Source organism: Prionailurus bengalensis, chromosome B1 (genome assembly GCF_016509475.1).
Source record: "Prionailurus bengalensis isolate Pbe53 chromosome B1, Fcat_Pben_1.1_paternal_pri, whole genome shotgun sequence".
NCBI lineage: Eukaryota > Metazoa > Chordata > Mammalia > Carnivora > Felidae > Prionailurus > Prionailurus bengalensis.
Window position 1 is genome coordinate 120427803 of NC_057344.1, and position 23563 is coordinate 120451365.

Sequence of the window (23563 nt, forward strand, 5' to 3'; positions counted from 1 at the left end):
TTATTAAAAAAAGGACTGGAGCCTCCACACCTTCTCCAGGGGCAGTCTGTCTCTACTTTCCATCAATGTCCACGAATTCACCAACCCAGAAGCTCTCTAAACTTAGTCCTTTTGGTTGTTGTTGTTCTTTTATGTTTATTTTTTATTTTTGAGAGTGGGAGAATGAGAAGGGAAGGGCAGAGAGAGAGAGAGAGACAGAGAATCTGAAGTGGGCTCCATGCTGACAGCAGTGAGCTCAATGCGGGGCTCAAACTCATGAACTGTGAGATCAGAACCTGAGTCAAAGTTGGACGCTCAACCGACTAAGACCCCCAGATGCCCCTGTCCTTTTGGGTTTTTATGGAAACTTCATTACATGGGTATGGTTGATTAAATCATTGGTTTTTGGCGATTGAGTCAATGTCCCTGACCCTAGGGGTCAGGGGAATGGGATGGAAAGTTGTAGTCTTCTAATCACATGGTTGATACTCCTGGCAAACAGCCCCCATCCTCTGGTGGGGGTCCAAAAGTCACCTCAGTAACATAACAAGAGACACCTTTGTCACTCTCATAACTTAGGAAATTCCAAGGTTTTAGGAGCTGTGTGCCAGAAACGGGAATGAAGACCAAGAACATATTTCTTATTTTAAATGACACTATCAATCTAGTCTTGAAGCCAAGACTACACTGTATGTTAGCTAACTGGGAGAATAAAAAAAAAAATCATTATCACACGTGCCACGTGAGGCAGCTCTCTGCTCACCACAGAGTCTGGTACCTAATGCTACTGTTCAGCAGGGTTTCTCTCCTCACCATCAAGCACAGATGACTTTATCACCCATCCAGACTCTGACTCTCCACACTCAGCTGCCTCTCTGTCCCTCAACCCGTGTATTCCCTCCTGTCTTTGCTCTGGCTCTGAGACACCACACTAAGCCACCGTGGATGCACTCAGTCTTCTAGACTGGGCTCTGACAAACTGTACTGGGACGAATGCTCCCCTCATCATACCTGGGTGCTGACATTCTGTGCTGGGGTGCATGCACATATTCTTGCCGCATTAGGGATGCATCTTCTGATTTTCCACGTTCCCTTCACCATCTGGATGCGTGTGTCAGCCTGTGTGGGCTCTAACTGCTCACACTAAGTTTCCCTCCTTCTTGGATATCCTTCTTCTCTTGTTCAGGTTCCAACACCCCTCTCTGGGCCACTGTGACTGCCCTCCACACAGATACTATTTACCAATGCTATGCTCCACCTCATGGCTTTAAGACTGGAGGGAGCAGAAGAGAAGGGACGGGGAAGAGGGGAAAGGGTTGTGCTATCGCTTCAATTTGCTTATTCGTCCTTCCACGGGGAAATGAATGCACGAGAAAGTTTAAAAGATGCCCATTTGCTCCTTATTTGCAAAAGTAACAAAAGATGTGGACTGAGAAAAATTTGAAGCTATTAGAAAAAGTAAGACTTGACTTTAAATATCGTTTCCACTGGAGAATTGAACTTGTATTTCTCTTATAGGTGTTTCATGTTTCGTTCTGATAGATGACTCCTAAATTAGACATTTATAAATAAGGCTGGAATGGATACTTGTTCTTCTGTCCTAACTTTCTTGTTTCATAGATGAGGGAATTGAACCTATCACCAAGTTTCTCAGGTGACATTGTCTGGAAGAGAAAGCATCGTTCAAGATCCTGGCTGGTGTTCCCGGCATTCTCCCCTAAACATTATCATTTAAAATTATTTAAACTTTAAGGCAAATTTCTGAAAGAAATTATAGCTTATAGCATTCCATTTTATATTTTAAACTGGAAGTCCTTTTTTCAGTAATGATATGGCTGATACAATGTCATATTTTGGTCCCCAAAACATTATCTGAGTAGTACTTTGGTGATTATGTTTCATTAGAGTGGAAAATCTAGAAATTAGCCTTACCAATTTGGTAGTTAGTAACTCGTAATTTTCTGAATGTCCTGTCTTAATTGCATGCCTAAATTATGTTAGCTGCATTTGGTAAAGTTGCCAAGCAAGTTGATTATTATTTTTTTAATTTATTGTCTTTCGGGGTTGATGGGTAGGTAAAATATACATACAGAGACATGAATGACTAATGCAAAAATTTCATTTAAAAAATCCATAATACAAAATTTGTATTATTATTATTTTAGAGAGAGAGAAAGAGAGAGAGAGAGAGAGAGAGAGAGAGAGAGAGAGAATGTGCATGTGTAAGTAGGGGAGGGGCTGAAGGAAAAGGAGAGAGAATCTTAAGCAGGCCTCATGCTTAGCATAGAGCCCACCTGGGGTTTGATCCCACGACTTTGGGATCATGACCTGAGTTGAAATCAAGGGTTGGACGCTTAACCAACTGAGCCACTCAGGCACCCCTAAATTTTATGTTACTTAAAGCCCATTTATATTTATGGAAAATCCAACATCTTATCAATGTTGCAGTTCAAGCTGGGAATGAACAACTTGGGTATGGATAAATGATCTAGAGCATTCATTAATTTCTAAGAATCACCTTGAGTCATTGAGGCCAAAGGGAAAAATAGGCAGCAAACTACACTTAAGAACCCAATAAAAATTGAGCACCTGAGTGGCTCAGTCAGTTAAGCCTCTGACCCTTGATTGTGGCTTAGGTCGTGGGCTTGTGAGTTTGAGCCCCACATAAGGCTTCATGCTGAGAGTGAGGACCCTCCTTGAGATTCTCTCTTTCTCTCTCTCTGCCCCTCCCCACTCTCTCTCTGAATAAATAAACTTTTTTTTTTTTTTTTTTTTTAAGAATCCGATAAAAATCTTGAAGAATCCCATCATCTGTGTAATTTAAGAGTTTAACTATGACATGAATTTACTTCTGGCCCTTGGGTGAAATATTTGCCCTTCTGTAATTTCACAAATTATTACTAACAAATGTTAGATTTTTATAATGGAAAGGGACAGAGCATCAGGATCATTTTGCTGATATTCCTCTGAGGCAGGAATCTGTCTACCACTTACCTGTGCGTTTGAAACACCTTCAATTGTGGAGCAATCACTACCCCCCAAGCATTTGTGCTTTATATTTCACAGAAACCGTCCTCCTGGTAATTTTGCCCTGTTACTGCTGCCTTCTGCTCTCTGTAGTTAGAATACAGTTAAACATTTTCCATATGATAGCTCTTCAGTTATGTCCACCCAAATCCTCATCCTTCTGGAATTTTCTCTCTGTGTCTCTGTTTTTCTCATTCACCTCTAAGTTTCTCATGGGAGAGGAGATTTTGTCCCATTCCTCATCTCCTTGCCTTTTTCTGCCCTTAGGGTCTCCTAAGATCTGATTTAGGAGGCTGTGCACTCTCCTGGTGAAAGGCAAGAACACTATGAATTCTTCCTATTGTATTTAGCCATGTAGCAGGGAATCAAGGTTTACTTTATTTCTGGACAGTTATATCCACCAGACACAACCTTTGTCCCCAAACACCGCCTTCACTTTGCACAAACTTGTTGACCTCACACCTAAGTCAGCTTTTCTTGAACCCTCATTTGAACAAACAAACATTCATTCTGATCTGCGGATATCCTGTGCGGCGTCAGGAAGGGCCGGCTTGGGCAGTGCAAGCTCAGTTAGCCTGCCACCACGCTGGAGATTTGGTTTCCTTTTTTCCTCCGGAGTTTACGAAGTGAGACAAAAAAGCAATTCCTGCTAACCTCTTAGACAATGCATGGGGCTCTTGACTCTATTCCAGGAAGTCAGTTTCATCAAGGTAACAGATCACCGAGACCAAAAAGGAGGCTGGGGACGCCGACAGGGACGTGGCATTCAGGTAACCCCCCAGGGTGCGGGTGGGGAGCCTGGTCGGACGAGGAATGCGCAGTGCACACGAAGAGGAAAGGCCAGCGGCCCTGCGCCCCGGCGTGGACGAGCGCGGGAGTTCAGGCTAGGGGAGGGTGTGTGTGTGTCACCACGTGCTAGAGAGGAGGGGACAGGGCCCGCCTCTTATCTGTCTGTAAAGGGCGCAGGGCCGATCTCGGAGTTTCAGAGCTGACTAGCCAGAGACAGTGTTGAGAGAGAAAGAGAGAAAGAAAGAGACTGAGACTCACGTGGACACACACAGAGACGCAGATACAGAAACAGACAGGCGAGGTGAGAGGTTAGCAGGCTAGTTTGCCAAGCCCAGAGAAGAGATCTGGGAGAGGGAGGGTCCCGTTTAGACGCAAAGCCCAGGACTTCGAAGGGGCTGTTTCCTGCAGCTCCTTGGGGACTGCCCGTCTCACCCCTTCCAAGTTTCCTCTACGGGAATTTAGCAGCGAGACAGGAAGAGGAGGTGGGGTTCTACCGTGCGAGTGGTTTTAGTTCTTCCTAAGCAATTGCTTGGTTTGGGGCTTTATATCCGGGAGGAGCGTGTCACCACACTATGCAAATCCTGGGACATTTGCAAACCCGGCTCCGGGGCAGTTGGCCCCACGCCCGGCCGGGCCTTCGAGGGCTCGGGCCACGCAGTGCTCCCGGGGCTGGCCGGCGTTGGCCCGCTGGCCTTTATCTCTGTCCCCCTTTGTCCTCTTTATCTTAGGCTCTCCAGGAGGCCCGGGGGCCCGCTGTGCCTATCGCTCCCCGCCCCCCGGCTGCACCGCCACTTCAATGCCCCGCAGGTCGCGGGCTGCGGCTCTTCCCAAGGCGGCGGAGGACCAGGGGCGCCCGCGTCACGGCTGACTCGGACCCGCGCCGACAACTGAACCGCGCGCGGGCTCTTGGGCACCCGCGCAGGTGCGCCCAGCGCGTCCCGGTGCGCTCCAGCCCGTTTCAGGCCTTCGAAAGGCAGCCCCGGCCAGGATGGCCCCGGGCCGGGCGGTGGCTGGGCTCCTGCTGCTGGCGGCCGCGGGCATCGGAGGGACGGCGGCGGGGCCCGGGCTCGCCTTCAGCGAGGATGTACTGAGCCTGTTCGGCGCGAATCGCAGCCTGTCGGCGGCGCAGCTCGCGCGCCTGCTGGAGCAGCTGGGAGCCGCCCCCGTGGAAGGTGTCGCGGAGCCCGGGCAGCTGCACTTCAATCAGGTACGGCCCTTCCAGTGTCCGCGGACACCCATGGACTTCCATTTGTGTAGGAACGCTATTTATTTGGGAAGAGCGAGGGAAGAAGACTTTCGGGGCATTTTTCAAGTGCGGGGCGGTATCTGATTGGCGGCACTTAATTTTCACCCCACTGGGCTTCTTGAACCAGGGTTAAAGGGCTGGTGTTGTTGAGGGAGCCAGAAATTGCAGTTTTACGCCTGATGAGCTGCGAGGTCAGACGCTTGTGGTCATAACATTTTATAGAAAAGTTTATGAAGTAGTCGAGGGCGGGAAGCACCTTTATGAGATGCTTTTTAGATTGGAACGGCGTACTTAAGTCTTCCCAGCAAAGATACTGGCTCACCTGGCACCCTCATTAACAGTTGCTTGGTGCACCCTCCTCATCTAACAGCTAAGAACTGCTGACGAGATACTTTGTAGTTGTCTTTCCTATGTAGGTTTCATGAGGCCTCCAGAGCTGACGGGTCTGTTGTACAGAGATAGGGAAACCAATGAGAGCTTGACCAAGATCGTATACCCAGTTGGTGCCGGAACCGGATTGAGTCTTAGTTTTCAGTCATTTGTCAGGTCAAACGTTTGATTCTAATATTCGTTCAAAATAAAAAATATATATATTTCTTAGTACATATACAGTATTAGCTGAGCATTTGGTAATGTCTTCGATTTAAGGACAGCTATGAGCTACCTAGGAGAATTTTAAGATCATACCTATTAGTAAATTTCAAAAAGGATGCTGTTGTAGATTCCTAGTCACTTCCATGATAAATATTCTATGATTATTTCTTAAAACCGTCAGGTAGGCAAAGGGTGCTTTTAGCATCCTCCCCAAACTCCTCCCCACTTCTAAAAATTCAGTTAACTCAGTGCCTTGATTTTTTTCCCCTTCTGCTCTTGTTCCACTAACAACTGAGGATGAATAGCAGTGTGCAGTATTTTGCCTAGTGTTTGTCACTTGTGGGCAGTGTTAGTTTGTGTTACAAAAAGTTTTTGTGTTCTGAGATGTTTAGGAAATACTGCATACTATGTATTCTCCACTCTTGGGAATTTAGCATTTTCCAATGTATCTAATCTTGGATGTCAGATAGGGAAACTGTAATCAAGTAAAATCCTTGCTAATACCACTATAGGTAGGTTTGCATTCTTTTTTATTAGATATATCTTTCCTCAATTAAAACATACAATATTCAAGAAGTAGAACTTTCTGGTGCCATGGGGTATCAGAGGGCGGCCTGCCTTTGACCATGAAGCGTTTTGTGGTCCGTTTACCTATGTTCTTTAGTAAACTGTATATAGTTCCATTTCTGGCATGACATTACATTTGGTTTAGTGTCTGAGAACTTACATGTTGGAAAACTGAAATGCCTCCATAGTATATAGATCTTTCAGAAAATAAAGCAAACACCTTCCTCAGTACTTTTTGTCTAGTTGCAGTCTCTTCTTTTCAATTAGGGGAAACAGCTGACTAAAGTATTTCTAGGTAGGAGTAGGAGTGGTGGGTCATATGCTTAGAAAGAAGCTTCAGGATTTCATTTGCAGCTGCATATCTGTGGCCCACACATTGTTTTGATTTAAATTATCTCCTTATCTTGTAGTGTCTGGAGGTGTAGATGAATTATAAAGTGACAAAAGACCCCTGAGCCATCTGTTGGCAAAGACACTGGAAAATATGCCTAGATTATTTAGGAAGATCAGTTAACTTTATTAGCAGTATGATCCCAGTTTATGAGTAAGTCGGATGCCTCAATAAGTAAATTATATGTACATTGACACCTTGTTTCTTGTTTCCATGTTTGCATATTTAACTACCTTCATTATGGCCTTCGTGGGCATCAAAAAGAGACATGAAGAAGCCCGTGATTACTTTGGAAACAAAGGGAAGCTGAGGAAGGTTTATCATGTAGTCAGGCCTAACACATATCAACTTGATGTTCTAAAAAGTCCTAAAGAAAACAATAGTCATCCGTTAAATGGTGACAGATGAAAGGCCATTCCTGAGAATCTGTTAATCTGCTGGCATTCATATCCATTCTAGCAGGACACCATCCAGTCTGGAACAAAAGTTAGAGCCATTAATATCTCTGTCTTAAAGAATGTATCTTCAGTTTCCTCACCTACAATGAAGTAGAATAAATAATACATGAACCTGTTGTGAGAAGCTTGACTTTCTGACTTTGAAAAAGGCTGAGAAAATAGAATTTATTTTGATGAGCCAGGGATTTATTCAGTCTTCTAAGAGATTTATTTACAAATGGCATTGCTCTTTGGATGGGGGCTGTGATGTTTCTTAGGTAGGCTTTTCTCAAGTCATAGACTACTGTATGCTGGAGGTTGGTTAGACAATTTTGGAAGGTTTTCTAATATTTTTTCCCACATCCTTAAGTACTATTAAATTAAGTTGTTGCTTTGGGAGACCAAAGTGATCTGAGTTTAAACTGGAGACAATGGAACAATTGAGTTTCTCCTTCTGCTGCTTATGGTTACTGGGGGTATAAAGAGCAGGTGGAATAGGCAACCCAGACAGCGAGGGGAGGGACCTGGGACATGAATGAGTCTCTGGGGCGCCATGACTGGGTGTAAGTCTGATCTATCTCGGGGAGTTCCTACAATAAACAAGGGCACCCCAAGGGGCGCCTGGGTGGCTTAGTCGGTTAAGTGTCCGACTCTTGATTTCGGCTCAGGTCATGATCTCACAGTTGGTGAGATCCAGCCCCATATCTGGCCCCATGTGGGGTGTGGAGCCTGCTTGGGATTTTCTCTCTCTTCTCTTTCTCTCTCTCTTCCTCTCCCTTCTACCTTTCCTCCACTCTCTCTCACTTTCTCTCTCTCAAAAAAAAAAAATACACAAAACTATCCCCCCCCCAAAAAGCAGGGGCACCCCAACTGAATGAATATCCTGGGTGATTTGATTTAGGGGATTTAAGAATGGCCTTAGTGGGACCTTTTCTTTGTTCCAGTGTTCACTCTCATTCTCCAGGTGTTCTTTTCTTTTAATTTTCTCTTCAAAAAAACCTCACCTCCTAGTTCTTAGCTGTAGATACTACCTAAGCAGCATGATAAAAAGGAAGACTCTCATCCTCCAAATGATAACACTAAGCTTCAGGAAATGACTCTTTTCAGATAAATCAGTCACCCAGGGAGGGATAGTTGGAAACGAGGGAGTGGGTGTGGGACTTTGGCATGTGAGGTGAACTTGTTTCATCCATCACTCAACCTTATGTTTCACTTCGCTCTCTTAACTTTTTGTTTTTTTTCTCACGGAAAACTCCCACTTTTATGTTTCCTTTCACATTCCTACACCTAGTTGCCTGAACCTTGTTTGTTTTTGTATTTAAAAAAATATTTTTTAATGTCTTATTTATTTATTTATTTATTTTTTGAAAAATTTTTTTTCTTTTTTTTTTCAACGTTTATTTATTTTTGGGACAGGGAGAGACAGAGCATGAACGGGGGAGGGGCAGAGAGAGAGGGAGACACAGAATCGGAAACAGGCTCCAGGCTCCGAGCCATCAGCCCAGAGCCCGACGCGGGGCTCGAACTCACGGACCGCGAGATCGTGACCTGGCTGAAGTCGGACGCTTAACCGACTGCGCCACCCAGGCGCCCTGTCTTATTTATTTTTGAGGAAGAGAGAGAGACAGAGTACGAGCAGGGGAGGGGCAGAGAGAGAGGGAGACACAGAATCTGAAGCAGGTTGCAGGCTCCGAGCTGTTAGCACAGAGCCCCATTCGGGGCTCGAATTCATAACCAGAGTGGAAATCAGACGCTTAACAGACTGAGCCATCCAGAAGCCCCTTGTTTTTTATTTTAGATGTTTATTTATTTATTTTGAGAGAGAGAGGGCGAGCTCCAGCATGCAAGCGGGGAGAGGGGGGGGGACAGAGAGTGAGGGGGAGAGAACCCCAAGCAGGCTTCATTCCTAGCAGTGGTTAGATTCTGCAAACTTCGAGATCATGACCTGAGATGAAATCAAGAGTCAGATGCTTAACCCACTGAACCACCCAGATGCCCCCCTGAACTTTGTTTTTAAACCTCTTCCAATTCGTATACAATCTTCCTAATGCAACACTTGGAGTATGCATCTCTCCTTTCAAAACTTAGCCATGAGCCTTCTCTTTGCTGGTGAAGTTTAAATCCTGAGCCTGGCATTCAAGGCCCTGTGCCTCTAGGTTGACCCTGAGATGTCATCCTACCTCTCCAGACCTGGCACTCACTTAACTAAACTAGTCACTCTTCTGTGAATTCACCTGAAACTTTTGCACAGCCACTTCCTAGCTAATTATCTTCCTTGTACCCTTCCTGTTTCCAACTAGGAAGTCCTTCTTTTCCTTGAATTACCCTATCAAAATCATATGTTCTTAAAAGCCCAGCTGAACTCCTCCATAAAACCTCTCTGGGGCATCATAGCCAGCACTGATTCACTGATTTCTGTCTTTTTTGAATTCCTGAAATAGTTTTTTTTAATGCTAATTACATTTAACTCTTCATGTGTTTAACAGATGTCTTGAATGACTACTATAATTAGGGTGGTCATTTTTAAAGTAGAAATCTGATCATATCACTCATCTTACTAAAACAATTAAATTCCTTCAAGATAAACTTCAAACATTTAAATGTGGCTTAACCCCTTTTATGATCTGGTTCCTGTGTATTTCTCAAGGCTTGTCCTTTGCCGCTATTCTCATCTTAATGGATCTCCCTTAGTTCCTCGCTCTCCCTATATACCTGCTGATGCTTCAGGTATCCGTGTAGGCGTTACTGCTTCTGAGAAGCCTTTCTTGATCTGCTCAAGCATTTAGTAGGAACCTTTCTATAATCCTATGTTAATCGGTGCCTATGCAATCATAATATAGTCTATCTTGCAATTATAATATAATATGTAAATAACATCATGAGTTACAATACACACATGATTGTAAACAAATTGAAGGGAAGGACCTGACTCATCTCTAGGGGCTAGTGTAGTGCTTGGTACGTAACACATACGTATTACCTATTTTTTGAGTGAATGAGTGAAGATTGTTTAATATAGGTAAAATAGTTTGGGCTTTCCCATGACGTTAGAGTTTATTGAGGGAGGTATGAGATATGCATACATAACCACAATGCACTGCAGCATGACATGTGTCATTAAACAATTGCAAACAAAAGTGTAACAGGATCAGCCTTGTGTTTTCAGAAGATTCTTCCACATGAGAGTGTGGAATGTATTGGGTCGGGCCAAGACAGAATGAAGGAGGAGTCTGTGGTGGTTTGCAAGAGATGTAATGACTGTGTGGGCCTGGAGACAGTCGGGAGGTAGCATAAAGACCCTACGTCTTGGAGAAAAGCAGGCAATAAAAGTGCCCCCAAATAAATATCTTCTACTTCAATCTTTTGCCTGTTGTGTCATTTAACTATTGTTAAATCTTTTCCTTCATTAGTTTCTGGCCTAATGATGCCAGAGGGAGAAGCAGTGAGGTAACTGTAGGCCTTTTATTTCAGTGGATGGCCTGGCTAGTGGTGTGTGGTGTGTGTGTGTGTGTGTGTGTGTGTGTGTGTGTGTGTTCATGACATATGTATTGTATGCATAGTTTGTTCTATTGTACTTTTTCCTGGGGTGGGGGTCATGGTAGGTTAGATGAGGGAGGTTGTGGGAACCGCTGACATGAATGGAGGAGAGAAAGAGCATCTGTTCTTTTGGCTTTTGTGTTCTGAGAAATGGCTGGGGTAAGTCTTCTAGGAATGCCTTCCAGCCTGCTCGTTCAGGTGAGAAATGAAGGGCGGGACAGAGGGCGAGGTTGCATTTAGGTCTCTGGTTGCTTTTCCTTTAAGACAATGTACCTATTCTGATCTATTACATCACTCTCATTTAAGTTGACAGAGTACAGTTAAATCATTGTTTCCTAGAGGTTTTGGGAAAACGAAGGACACTCGTAATTCATTTGACTGTGATGTCAAGAATTTAGTTTGCTTCTTTGCCAGGTATGATTGGAATCTGTCCAGGAAAATGCCCTTCATTCTTTCCATATTTAACTACTCTAAGAGTCACACGAACCCTTTTGTACAAAACACAAATAATTGTGTCTAGGAATTTATTTGTCTTGTACTATGTGCCATAACTCTTAGCCAGTTTATTTGTATTATCACATTTCATACTCCCAACCCTACGATAATGGCACCATTATTATCTTCATTGTCCACATGAGAAAAACGTGGTACAGAAAGATTAAGTAACTCACCTGGTGTCACATGGGAGGGGGTAGAACCTCAGGCAATCCTCAACGCTATAGGATAGTGGATTTTTTGAATTATGGTCTTGGAAATCATACTCTCTCTACCCTGGGCCACTATTACCTCAGATTTTGAATTGTGAGTAGAAGTTACTCATCATTGATCGCTTATCAGCTTATCCATTGCTTAGCCACTTGAAGGGAACTGTGCCAAGAGTATAGAAACTACAGTGGTGATAATGAGTCCTTTTCCTCAGAGAGCTTATAATCTAAATAAATAAGACGTGAAAGGTATACAAGGCAAACTGCGTAGTTAAGTAATCGCTAAGGCAAATATGGTGAGAGATATCACTAGGCTGTCTGTGGTTAACTGTCATATGAAGACTGGTGATAGCATGTGCTACTAGTTCATTTTTCTTATTTTTAATTTTTGAGAGAGAGAGAGAGAGAGTGAGAATGGGCGGGGGAGGGGCAGAGAGAGAGGCGAGAGGGAATCTTAAGCAGGCCCCATGCCCCGTGTGAAGACTGATGCAGGGCTCAATCCCACTATGTGAGATCATGACTTAAACTGAACTCAAGAGCCGGGTGCGTAGGTGACTGAGCCACCCAGGCGCCCCAGCATGTGCTACTAGTTTCAAAGGGTGAAGGGGGTGCCTGGGTGGCTCAGTTGGTTGAGTGACCGACTTCGGCTCAGGTCATGATCTCACCGTTCGTGAATTCAAGCCCTGCATTGGGCTCTGTGCTGACAGCTCAGAGCCTGGAGCCTGCTTCGGATTCTGTGTCTCCCTCCCTATCTGCCCCTCCCCTGCTCATGCACTGTCTGTCTGTCTCTCAAAGAATAAATAAACAATAACAAAAATTTTAAAAAAAAGAAAGGGTGAAAGATCATCATTTTGGGAAACGTTTCAGGGAGGAGTTACAAATCAGTAAATTCTCCTTTTGGATAAGTTTGCATATCTGGTTCAGTTTCTAAAATATTTGTTGATTGAACATCTGCTTGTATCAAATGTGTCTCGTACTATTAACCACAGAATGGACTTTCCTGTGGGCAACATGAATTCTTTTATAGAATGAAATTGTCCTTGATTCTTTCTTATATGATGAATTTTTCTTGGAGAAAATATTTTGGCAGCAATAGTTTTCCTAATTCTGAGTTTTAAGTCTTCCCTCTGAAAGGCATATTAATCAACTTGTGTTTTCCTATAGGGATAGACTCCGAGTAGGAGAGAAACACCTATGCCTCCTGTTAAAACTTTCAGTGCTGTTTTCACTTTTACTCTAGAAGGATTCTGGCAATGAATTTACTCTCTCTTCTGGCAGTTGAGAGGGTAGATCCTCCTTTAGGTGCCTGTGAAGCAACTGCCTTGCTGGCTGCACAGCACTGCAGAAAGTGGTTTGTGCCAAGGTGCTAGGAAGGAGTTGAAGCAATGAGGGAAGAGTAGGTGAGCAGAATGATTAACTCTGGCTGTAGGCAGGTCAATGCTGCAGTTAGCAGGAGAGGGCAGAGGTAAACTTTTTTCCTTACTGGGGATAGATCTTTATTCCTTGCTCACAGTAGAGTAGCTGGGTGGGGAGATTTGCAGTTTTTATGCTTGCCAGGATTCATGCCATATCCTGCTTCCTGATCATACCTATCTTGGGATATGCTGAGGTGCAGGGACTTCATTTCCCTGTCATAAAAACCCATTGCTGGGGTGCCTGGGTGGCTCAGTCAGTTAAGCATCTGACTTCAGCTCAGGTCATGATCTCACGGTTCCTGGGTTCGAACCCTGCATCTGGCTCTGTGCTGACAGCTCAGAGTCTGGAGCCTGCTTCAGATTCTGTGTCTCCCTCTGTCTCTGCCCCTCCCTCGCTCGTGTACTCTCTCTCTCTCTCTCTCTCAAAAATAAATAAACATAAAAAAAAAACATTGTTTTTCAACTATGATTGTTTTAAGTTTTCTAAACTTAAGGGTTTTAAATTTAATGTACACTAAATTTCATGTACATTTGAGTCCTCTATGTGATCAGTTTCTTTTGGTTGTAGTAGTAGAGATTGGGGGAGAAAAATAGGAATATAAATAGGAATGGAAAATAAGGCCTGAGGTTGAGAGGGATTGATATTCCTCAGGGAAAAGAGATACAGCCCTATATAAAGGGAGCTTATTGAGGTTGGTAATAAGAGTTTGTAAGTCACTTATATTCAGAGTGGCACTTCCTCAAGGGACTATCCATATTGCTAAGGGCAAACAGTTAATATTGGGGTCATTTACAGTGCAATTTATTTAAAAAAAGAATGTTACTAAACTGTAGACCACCAAAGAAACTATAGTTTTCAGAAAGTTTTCCCATTCCCAACTCTAGATAACTCCCCAACTCTAGTAGGTTCCTGCTTGTAATTGAAGCTAATTAATTTATTCTCAAACTATTCCCAGTTGTCTATTTCAGGGGCAAATGAGTTTGCCGAGTCTTGAGATTTATAAAGAAATGAAACTATCATTGAATTACCTTTGTGATGGAGGGATTTGGGAGCATAGAAAATCTCCAGAATGGAGCCTTGTTTCAGTTGGTTTCTGTCTCCTTCCAAAGATCCTCTGTTGTTTTTCTTGGCCTGGAGTTTAAGGAGAACAAAAACAAAAATCTGTGAATCTAGATCAAAGGTGTTAACCTGAAAAGTAGTATTATGCCTTGCAAGTCCAAGTATTTAATACCTTGACTTTTTTTATGACTAACTGAATGGCTAGAGAACAAAAAACAGGTGTGCCTTGATAAGGCCTCTAAGGCTTTAGTTCTATGAACCTAGCTCAAAAATAATCCAGAGTTGTCATCGATTTATTTGGTGAGCTTCTTAGATCTCTAACTATAGTAGAGAATACAACATAATGGTTAACAATTTGGCCTCTGGAATCAAACAGACCTGGGCTGAAATTCTAATTTGTCACTTATTACCTGGGGAATCACAGGAAAGTCCTTAACCTCCTTAATCCTTAGTTTTTACATCTGTGAACTGAAAAAAAAAAATGAACTGTACTCATAGGATGGTTGTTTGAACTAAAATATAAAAACAATAATAACATTTATTGAGCAATTACTATATTTTAGGCACTTCTATCTTCAGCGCATTATATGTAGTAACTCAAATAAATTTTTTTTCCCATTACCTATGTTACTCCAAATAATGAATAACAAATAAAGAAATACATGTAGAACATTTAGCGTCATGCCTGGCTCGAACATATGCTCAATGCATACTTTATAATACTGTGTTACTTGATATAGTGATAACTGTTCTTAACAAAATTGTCTTTCGCTGGAGGCCTGAGCACCCTAGTGTCGGTCAACTTACAGAGGAAAGCACTGCTATAAAAAGACAGTAAGGATTAATGAAATGAAAAGTTCAATGAGAAATATGCCAGTCCTAAAAGCTCAGTAGGAAGTATGTCAGTCCATTGACTTTGGTTTCAGTGTTAGTTTCCATGACAGCTCTTACCTTGAGAAAGTCTTTGACTGTTTGCTTCTGCTTCCCTTTTATCAAACACTGGGGATAAATTCCAAAAAATGTAAGCCTTTGGTGTATAGGCTAAAGAAATAATATTGAGTGTTTCAATGTGCGTTGAAGTTAATGAATATTTCTTCTCCTCCAGAGTTCTGCTGAGGCTGTGTTGTATTGTTTTTATCCAGCATTTACATCATACTGAAATGTGAATGGTTGGGAGTGCATGGTGTATTTCTAGAAATTGATCTAATTGCGGTTTTAAGTGTAGATTTACTTCAGGATCTCTGTATGGGTTTTATAAGCGGACAGAATCCAGGGTCCTTCACGTCTAGCTGGCCTTGTTAGTTGGAAAGCAGGTAAGAGAACAGGGGCTACTTTGGTCTCCCTGGGATAAGTTTGGCACGAGAGTTAGCTCAAACTTCGTATGAAAGGGAATGATAAAAAAGTAGGCTGATTCTAAGTTGGATCACAGATCCTGCTTCGTGCGAATGTTGAACACGTGTGCTAGAAAACACACAGCCTCTTTTGTTAAAAAATGCATGCTATTGATGATACCAGGCAATTGAATTTATATATCAAATCATGATGTTCTACCATTTTCTTTTTTTTTTTTTTTTTTTTTTTTTTTTAATATTTTTTTTTCAACGTTTTTTTTATTTTATTTTTGGGACAGAGAGAGACAGAGCATGAACGGGGGAGGGGCAGAGAGAGAGGGAGACACAGAATCGGAAACAGGCTCCAGGCTCCAAGCCATCAGCCCAGAGCCCGACGCGGGGCTCGAACTCCCGGACCACGAGATCGTGACCTGGCTGAAGTCGGACGCTTAACCGACTGCGCCACCCAGGCGCCCCTCTACCATTTTCTTTAGGAGCAGAGATCTCAGAATTTAGGGATAGTCTTTGCTTACTTCACCTACACACCTTAATAAGAAAAGCTACACATTGGCTCTATTTAAAAAAAAATTTTTTTTTAACGTTTATTTGTTATTGAGAGACAGAGACAGAGCACAAGCATGGGAGGGGCAGAGAGAGGAGGAGACACAGAATCTGAAACAGGCTCCAGACTCTGAGCTGTCAGCACAGAGCCCGACGCGGGGCTCGAACCCACAGACCGTGAGATCATGACCTGAGCTGAAGTAGGACGCCCAACCGACTGAGCCACCCAGGCGCCCCGGCTCTATTCTTAATCGTGGGATGAATGCCAGTTAAAGAAATATTCTGGGTAGGACCTTCACTCTAGGAGAGGAAGTAGGTTGTGTTCTAAAAGGAATGAGGTTAACATTTATGGAGTACTTATCATGTGCCAGGCACTGTGCTCGGTACTTCCTTATACGTCATCCCATTAACCCTCCTAATCTCACAGGATAAGAGTTCTAGGTATTCCCATGAGGAAAGCCAGTCTTAGCTAGGATAAATACGTCACTCAGAGTCAGAGCTCAGAAGTGGCAGAGTGAGGATTCTTTTCCAGAGGCACTGGACTTCAAAACCTATGCTCTTTCCATTTTGTTCCTCGTGCTGAAGAATATCATCCCACGGATGAGCTGCTTGATTTTCCGAAATGTCAAGTGTCCCCTACTTTCATCTATGTGCCTGGATGTCAAGGTAGAATTGATGCGAGCTTCTTGAAGTCACTGGGAACTGTACAATCGTTTGAAGCAGGAAGGTGTTCTCTGCTGATATTACTCTTGTTCAGAAAACAAGAAAAAAGTTATTATTATTATTTTTCCCCGCTGAAGTTGTCTCTGCAACAGTCAGGGCTAGCTCTAAAACCTGATGTTAATTCCTTCACAGCTATTTTTCAACCTTGCAATGTTATTTTCTGATTATTGGCATTAGACACTCAAAACAGTATTGGGGGAGAATTAAGACATACCAGCTTGCCCAGAAACTGAGACACAAATAAGTCATTTGGCAAAAGTCACCAAGTATCCAGATTTGTCTTGGAGAACAGACATTCCAATCTGAATGCCTGTTTCTTCTCCACTGTGCCGGTTTTGGGCAGATGCTATGTTACTGGGGCCCCTGTGCTGTGAATTCCCTGAATATCTCACGGTGTTTATGCACTGCTTTCTGTATATAATGGGCCAGTGGAAATATTTGAATTGCCATTCCGTTTTCTCACCTTCCAGTCACTCCACAGCACACTGTGGGCTCTGTCCCTAATGCTTTCATGAAATTACTCTGCAGGACATCACCCAGAACCTTCTTACTGCTAAATACAATGGGCGCTTCCCAGGTGAAACACACCCTTTCCTTGCCTGTGACTATGTGTGCTTTGATTTTCTTACCTCTCTTTCTGCTTCTTTTCAATTTCAGTGTTCTTTGCTCGTCTTTTAAGTATTAATGTTCCTCAGGGTTCTACCTCAAGTCCTCTTCCTTTTGATTTTACACACTCCCTCCACATAATGTCCATCTGTCCTCCGACTGAAGTTTTCACCTGTTCGTAGATGCTCCCTAAGGGGGTTGGCTGGGTCCAGATTTCTCTCTTGAGGTTTAGCCTGGCACATCCTGTTGCCGATTGATGTGCAGTCCTCTCCCGTCCCCAGCTCAGCAGGTCTAAACCTAATCCAGATGGAGCTCATCAACTCTATCCTTTCTCCATCACAGCCTCCTGGTAATTCCATTCTGCCAGTCTCAGTGATCAGCTTGGTTGGTTGACTAAGTTGAAAAACTGGATGTTATTCCTGAAACCCCTCCCCCCTTATTGCAAATGCACATAAGTCCTGTCACAGTAAGGTCAACATGGTTCTGACTCAATCTTTCTAAACTCCAGGGTTCTCTTTAGTCTGATAGGGATAATTTTACCTATTTTATGGGATTGTTGTGGAGATTAAATGAGTTATTGTATCTTGCCATTCTGTCATGTGCCTGGCATGCTGCAAGTGCTCAATACATGTCTGCCCTGTTTCTCTTGCTGCCACTGCATCCAGTCCTGTCCTGTGTCCCTTCCTATGCTCCACAGTCCTGCCAGATTTCATCTCTAATATGCAAATTTGATCATTGCACCCTCCTTAAATGGCTTCTCATTACTGTTAGAATAAAATCTAATGCGCTTGATATTCAAGACCCTGCAGTATATATTCCTACCCCTGTATTTCTCCAACCTTATTTCTCCTTTTTCCTTCACATCTCAACTTAGATAATTGCTTTCTCTTGGAAGCCTCTGACAATCCCAATACTTTCGGGTGGGTTAATTATCCTTTCTCCACACCCTAACACTTACCAGGCCATACTATAGTTATTTATATTTATATCTAAGCCCTGCAATAGTCTGTAAGACCTCGGAGTTTAGGAATCGGGTTCATTTCAATCACTTTCTCTCTTTCTATAGCATAGTATCCGGCATTTAGTAGGTATTTAGAAAATATTTGTTGAATGAATGAATAGCTCCAACATTTTAACACCAAATTTTATACTAACATATTAAAATAACTTAAAAAAAATTTTTTTTGTGTTTTATTTATTCTTGAGCCAAAGAGAGAGAGAGAGAGAGAGAGAGAGAGAGAGAGAGAGAGTCTATGAGTGGGGGAGGAGCAGAGCAAGAGAGGGACATAGAATATGCTGCAGGCTCAGGCTTTGAGCTGTCAGCACAGAGCCTGACGTGGGGCTCGAACTCACAGACTGTGAGATCATGACCTGAGCTGAAGTCTGATGCCCAACCAACTGAGCCACCCAGGCGCCCCTAAAATAACTTCTTAAATCAACCTAAATGTCTCATTTGATTCGAGGCAAACTAGCAATTCCTTTATTTGGTGCAGACAAATTTTTAAAATAGTATAAAAGAAATAGCATGTTAAAGTGTAACCTGTATAGCATCAGAGAAGGAAATAATAAAACTTTTATTTCTTCTAATTTCTGAATTTTGTAAAAAAAATTTTTTTTCTCATTTAGACTTGGATTTTCTCCATGGCTTATAGTTATAGTTCTTAGGGCAAGTTGGAAAAGTTGGTGTTAGTATAGCTTATTTGTAGTATCAGGGCCACACCGAACTGATTCCGGAAAAGTTTCATGGCATAGCAGAGAAACTTATGATTGGAAAATTTGGCTCTTCAGAGGTGAATAACTGGTAAATGACTTTCAGGTTATTGAGTTGTATTTCTCAGAATTATACTCAGATACTATGTGCGAGTAGTTTCCAATTTTTTAAATCCATCCTCCCTTTCTTTAATCTGTCAAATATGTGATTGTTATGAATTGAGTGTCTTAGATGGTCCAAAGCCTTATTAGGTGTTGAAGAAGATATAAAAGGACTACATCTATCCTTTCGAGATCTTCATGTGATCTTACTAAAGAGATATCCATTTTCATGAACAGATGATAATACAAAGAAGCACACTGTAAGTGCTAACCAAAAAATACCACGGGCGTTAAGAGTCTGGTGAGCATGCAGTATTAATCAGCGGAGGTGGGGGCCAAAGGTCAGGACAGATAGGAGTTGGATACTTTGAAGGGATATGTATCAGAATTCTAGGTAGGGATCATGGGGCATGCAAAGTCCCAATACAAGACTTGTTAAAACTTTTTATTTAGAATAAAGAGTTTGGGGCACCTGAGTGGCTCAGTCAGTTAAGTGTCTGCCTCCGGCTCAGGCCATGATCTCACGGTTTGTGGGTACAAGCCCTGCATCAGACTCTGTGCTGACAGCTCGGAGCCCCTTGGGATCCTCTGTCTCCCTCTCTCTCTGCCCCTCCCCTGCTCATGTGCTCTCTCTCTCTCTCTGTCTCTCTTTCTCTTTCTCAAGAAATAAATAAAAACATTAAAAAATAATAAAAATAAAATAAAATAAATCGGAATAGAGAGTTCCAGTATGCTTTTGGAGGATGGTAAAGGCAGTAGGAAGATTGGAGACAGGCAATTGAAGTTCTTCCGTGTTAGGACTTTAGATGCTTGGCAGAAGGAAAGTTTTTTATTTTTGTGTGGGGAGCTGTTTGAGTAGAAGAGTGACAGTGGCAGTGTTTCAATAGAAGCAATCTTATGGGGATGTAGGATAAATAGGGTGAGAGGTATATTAGGTAAGATCAATTAGAAGCTCCCAGCTTGTCAGTTAAGTGGTCTCTGGAGGCCTATGTGTCAGTCTTATGTGCCAGACTCACGTTTGTACTCTTTTGTACTCTTAAAAATTATTGAGAACACCAAAGACCTTCAGTATATGTGGTTTATATCTATTGATATATACCATTATAGAAATTAATGTTGAGAAGAATTTTAAATATGTAACATATTAAAAATAACATTAATAAGCCCAGACTATATTAGCAGTTTTTAATGAAAACATAATTGTATTTTTCATGATAAAAAATTAGTGAGAAGAATGGCATTGTTTTACATTTTTGTAAATCTCTTTAACATGTGGCTTAGAAGACAGGTATATTCTGATATATGCTCCTGTATTCAATTTGTTGTGACATATGTCACATAGCTTCTGGAATAGCCATTGTTCACTCATAAAAAAAATGCAAATGCAGTCTTGATATTATTATAAAAATAAGTTTTACCTTACACATTCTCTGAAAGGGTTTCGGTAATCTGTAGGGGTGCCTGGATGACGTCTTGAGACCTACTGTCCTAAAGATTTTTCATAATATTGGGGCTGGGGTGGATTAAGTCATTCCTTGTATGCAGAGGTGAGATGACTTTGAAGGATGAGCTCACCCTTGTGACATTTGCCCCAGTCCTGACTGGAGAGCAGTCATATCTTCTACACCTTATCTCTGAAGGGGCCGAGTGGAAGGCCCTTGGTGAGCAGCAAGACCCAAAGACCTTTTGATCCTGGCAGCAAATGGGAGAAGGCTGTCCTCACAGGTGATGGAAAGTAGGGGGGTTCCTGCTAGCTGGAGGCAGGTCAGGGTCAGAAAGTCAAGAATCCACACTGAGTGTCTGTGCTCTGATACCATGCCAGCTTTCAGGGGCAAGGACGCCTTGAGAAACTGAATGTGGATGGGACAGGTCTGAGACATGTGTCAACAGCTATGGTAAAATCAGAAAAGTCTTTAAACCTCTTTTAAAAAGTGTATCATAGCTTTTAAAGTTTCTTTTTCTCTAGTAAAATAAAAAAATTCCAGCTTGTCTTAATTGTGTTTGGAGGAACCTAGAAAAAGAGATTGAAGAAACTCCCCATGATTTAACTTTATTTTTCTAATTGGAACAGGAATACACATACATTGTCTAAAACTTGGCAAATATAGAGAAGCAGAGAGGAAAAAATAAAAATCACCCATAATTTCATCACTGAGAGAGAAACACTGTTAATATTTGAAGCATACATTTCCAGATTGGATTGAACCTTATTTATAGAGTGATGTCATTCGATACATACCGTTTCACGATAATATTATTTCCCCGAACAATGTATCACAAAGCAAGCTATTTTCTTTAAATAATATACCTAAGGCCCTTTATGGCTCTTCTTTAGGAGCAGCTTTGAGAGTGAATGTGAACGCGTGTGCGCACATGTGTTTGTGTGTGTGTGTATGTGTGTATTCTGCGTGGAAATGCATCAGCACTCTAGTGGCTTCAGTAAGAGGTGTGAGAAGAGTTGAGGGAATGATGGAAAAATGAATCGGGAAAACAGAGCTGGGATTGCTCAATTAGCCACCTCTTGAACCTAGAGATCACGTGTCTAGAATGTTCTTTGCGCAAACCTTAGAAAAAAATCCCTTTTATCTTGGTAAAATTGTATTGAGAAGATGTTGAAGAGGAAATGAAGAGGGAAAAAGTTCAAGAGAATGTTGCTTAGTGTGACTCAGTGCCATATATATATTGAGCAATACCAAGGGGGTTTGGAAGAGGTACTCAACGCTCCTTGTGACTAAGGCTTGGTAGTTCCATTATTGCATCAGCAGCAACTCTGGAAGTGGTGCTTTCAGTCATTCTGACTTTGAACACGCCTGCTGCCAGGGTGGAGCATCGAAATCCCTGGTTCCATGACATTGTGCAGTTACCCCTGAAAGGATGAACAGGTACTGTCCACGTGTTTCATGGTCAGAAAGGGCCTCCCAGTTGTTAAACTCAAACCACCTTTTCAACATTTCAGTATTTAAGTTGTTCTTTTGGGAGCTTTGGCTAGTCGCCACTTGGAACCACTCTAATGTATACCACACTTTCTGGGCTTGTTTGTTTTTTCATAATTTTCTTTAGGTTACTACTGTGAACTTAAAATGTTTTGCAGTTGTCTTTTAAAAATACTGTGAAGACAAGTGAGGGGTTCATGTATTCATTTACTCATCCATTCATTCCACAAGTATTTACTGAACCCTACTGTGTGCCAGGCGCACAATTTTATATATATACATATATATATATATATATATATGTATATATATAAAATAGCAAAATTGTTATATATATATATATATAATAGCAAAATTGTTAGTATTAGCATTCGTAAATACTGTGGTAAATGTGATCTCAAGGATTCCAGAGGTTTTGTTTCCATTAAATAATTATTTTGGATCTTCACCTTTTCCTCCTCTCAATACATTCCTAACAATCTATGGCCAGTCGTGCTGGTCTCACAGTCATATGGTTATGTGATGGTAGCTCAGGTGGATGAACCAACCTGGTGACTCCTCTGCTTGAGCTGCAAAAACATGGAATTGAAAATAGTAACACGGATGCAAAGCATTCAAAATGGCACACATACAGGTATTCCAGATTTGATGATCCTGTTACAAGAGTAGCTCATGGCAATGTAGCAACCATGGATGTGTGGCTGAGGGTATGGTACCAGGTTCTGGGCTGTCTCTGTGTGAGTGTGCCCAACATTCTTGTTTGGGTGACCGGTAGAAGGGCTATTTGAGGGGCAAAGAATCACAGCCATCTTGCATTTCTTCCTTAATTCTCACCGTGGTGAGAAAACCTGGTTGAAGTTTGATTATTCGCGAGGTTTCTCCTTGGGTAGAACGCTAAAAATGATCTAAGAGTAATTTAACTCTATGACTCATGTCACTTTAGGGGCAACAAATATACTCCTTGCCAGGGTCTAAGTGGTTCTCTCTTTCATTATTTGTGTTCTTCTCATTCTCAGTGTTCAGCCAAAAAAACATAGGGTTATTGCAGCAAGAGTATTGGCTTAGAAGTCAGAAAATGCAATAAGACATTGGTTTGAATTCTGTCTTTAACATTTATGAGTTGTTTCATCTTGGACAGCTTACTTTTCTAAGATATCATTTCTTTATCCCAGATTTCTCCTATAGCCTACTTTAGTAATTGATCTGGGAATTAAAAGAAATGGTATAGATTGAGCATGTATCTTTTATGTGCTTCTCAGTACTCCTATAATAACTGTTGCTTATAAAATTCATTTGCAACTAATCACATACTTACTTGTGTTACTGATTTCTGCCGACGGAAGTTTTTGTGGCTCGTATCTTATCTCTCCAGCCAACAAACGCACTGACTTAGCATTTCAGACTCAGCACATGTATCTAGTCTTCCAAGAAGCCTTCCCAGACCTCTTTCCTCATAATACCTTGCATGTATCTTTACTATTCCCCTTCCCACGTTGTACTATAGCTATATCATTTGTATATATATGTTTTATCTACTGAATGATGAGCTTATTGAAGATGGAACCATGTCTTTTTCTCAGCATCCATCAGAACACCTGGCCCAGAGAAAATGTTATCGACCTGTATTTGGTGAATGAATATTCACCAGTGGCAGTGAGGGAAAAGTAGGATTGGCTTTGATGAGAGTAGAAGTGATGAAGATTTTGGATGGATTCTTATTCAGACTCTTACCTGTCACATCTCTTCAAAGAATGGGAGATGAGTCATTCACTTGGGGTAAAGGGAAGGAGGAGTTGTTTGGTTTTCATCTCAGCTACATACACGGCAAATTCCAGAAGGTAGCCGTAGTTC

General features: G+C 42.0%; 1 protein-coding gene and 1 long non-coding RNA gene across 3 annotated transcripts in view; one reads left to right on the plus strand and one right to left on the minus strand.

The window, feature by feature from the left end:
• The first annotated feature begins 3544 nt into the window (after positions 1-3544).
• The window catches only part of SLC39A8 (solute carrier family 39 member 8), an 80032-nt gene continuing 60013 nt past the window's right edge, over positions 3545-23563 (plus strand). Inside the window, exons 1-2 of one of the 2 annotated variants that reach the window (XM_043571668.1) lie at positions 3545-3776; positions 4524-5002. In XM_043571668.1, coding sequence (XP_043427603.1) covers positions 4784-5002 — 219 coding nt within the window. In that variant the 5' untranslated portion in view covers positions 3545-3776; positions 4524-4783. Of the gene's footprint in view, positions 3777-3954; positions 4097-4523; positions 5003-23563 lie in introns of those variants that run through there. The other variant, XM_043571676.1, reaches the window with a different exon arrangement.
• On the minus strand, positions 8880-14520 carry LOC122478034. The gene is made up of 3 exons (XR_006295814.1): positions 13919-14520; positions 13716-13818; positions 8880-8975 (listed from the first exon to the last, which is right to left on the minus strand). It is a non-coding gene; the product is annotated as an uncharacterized LOC122478034 (long non-coding RNA).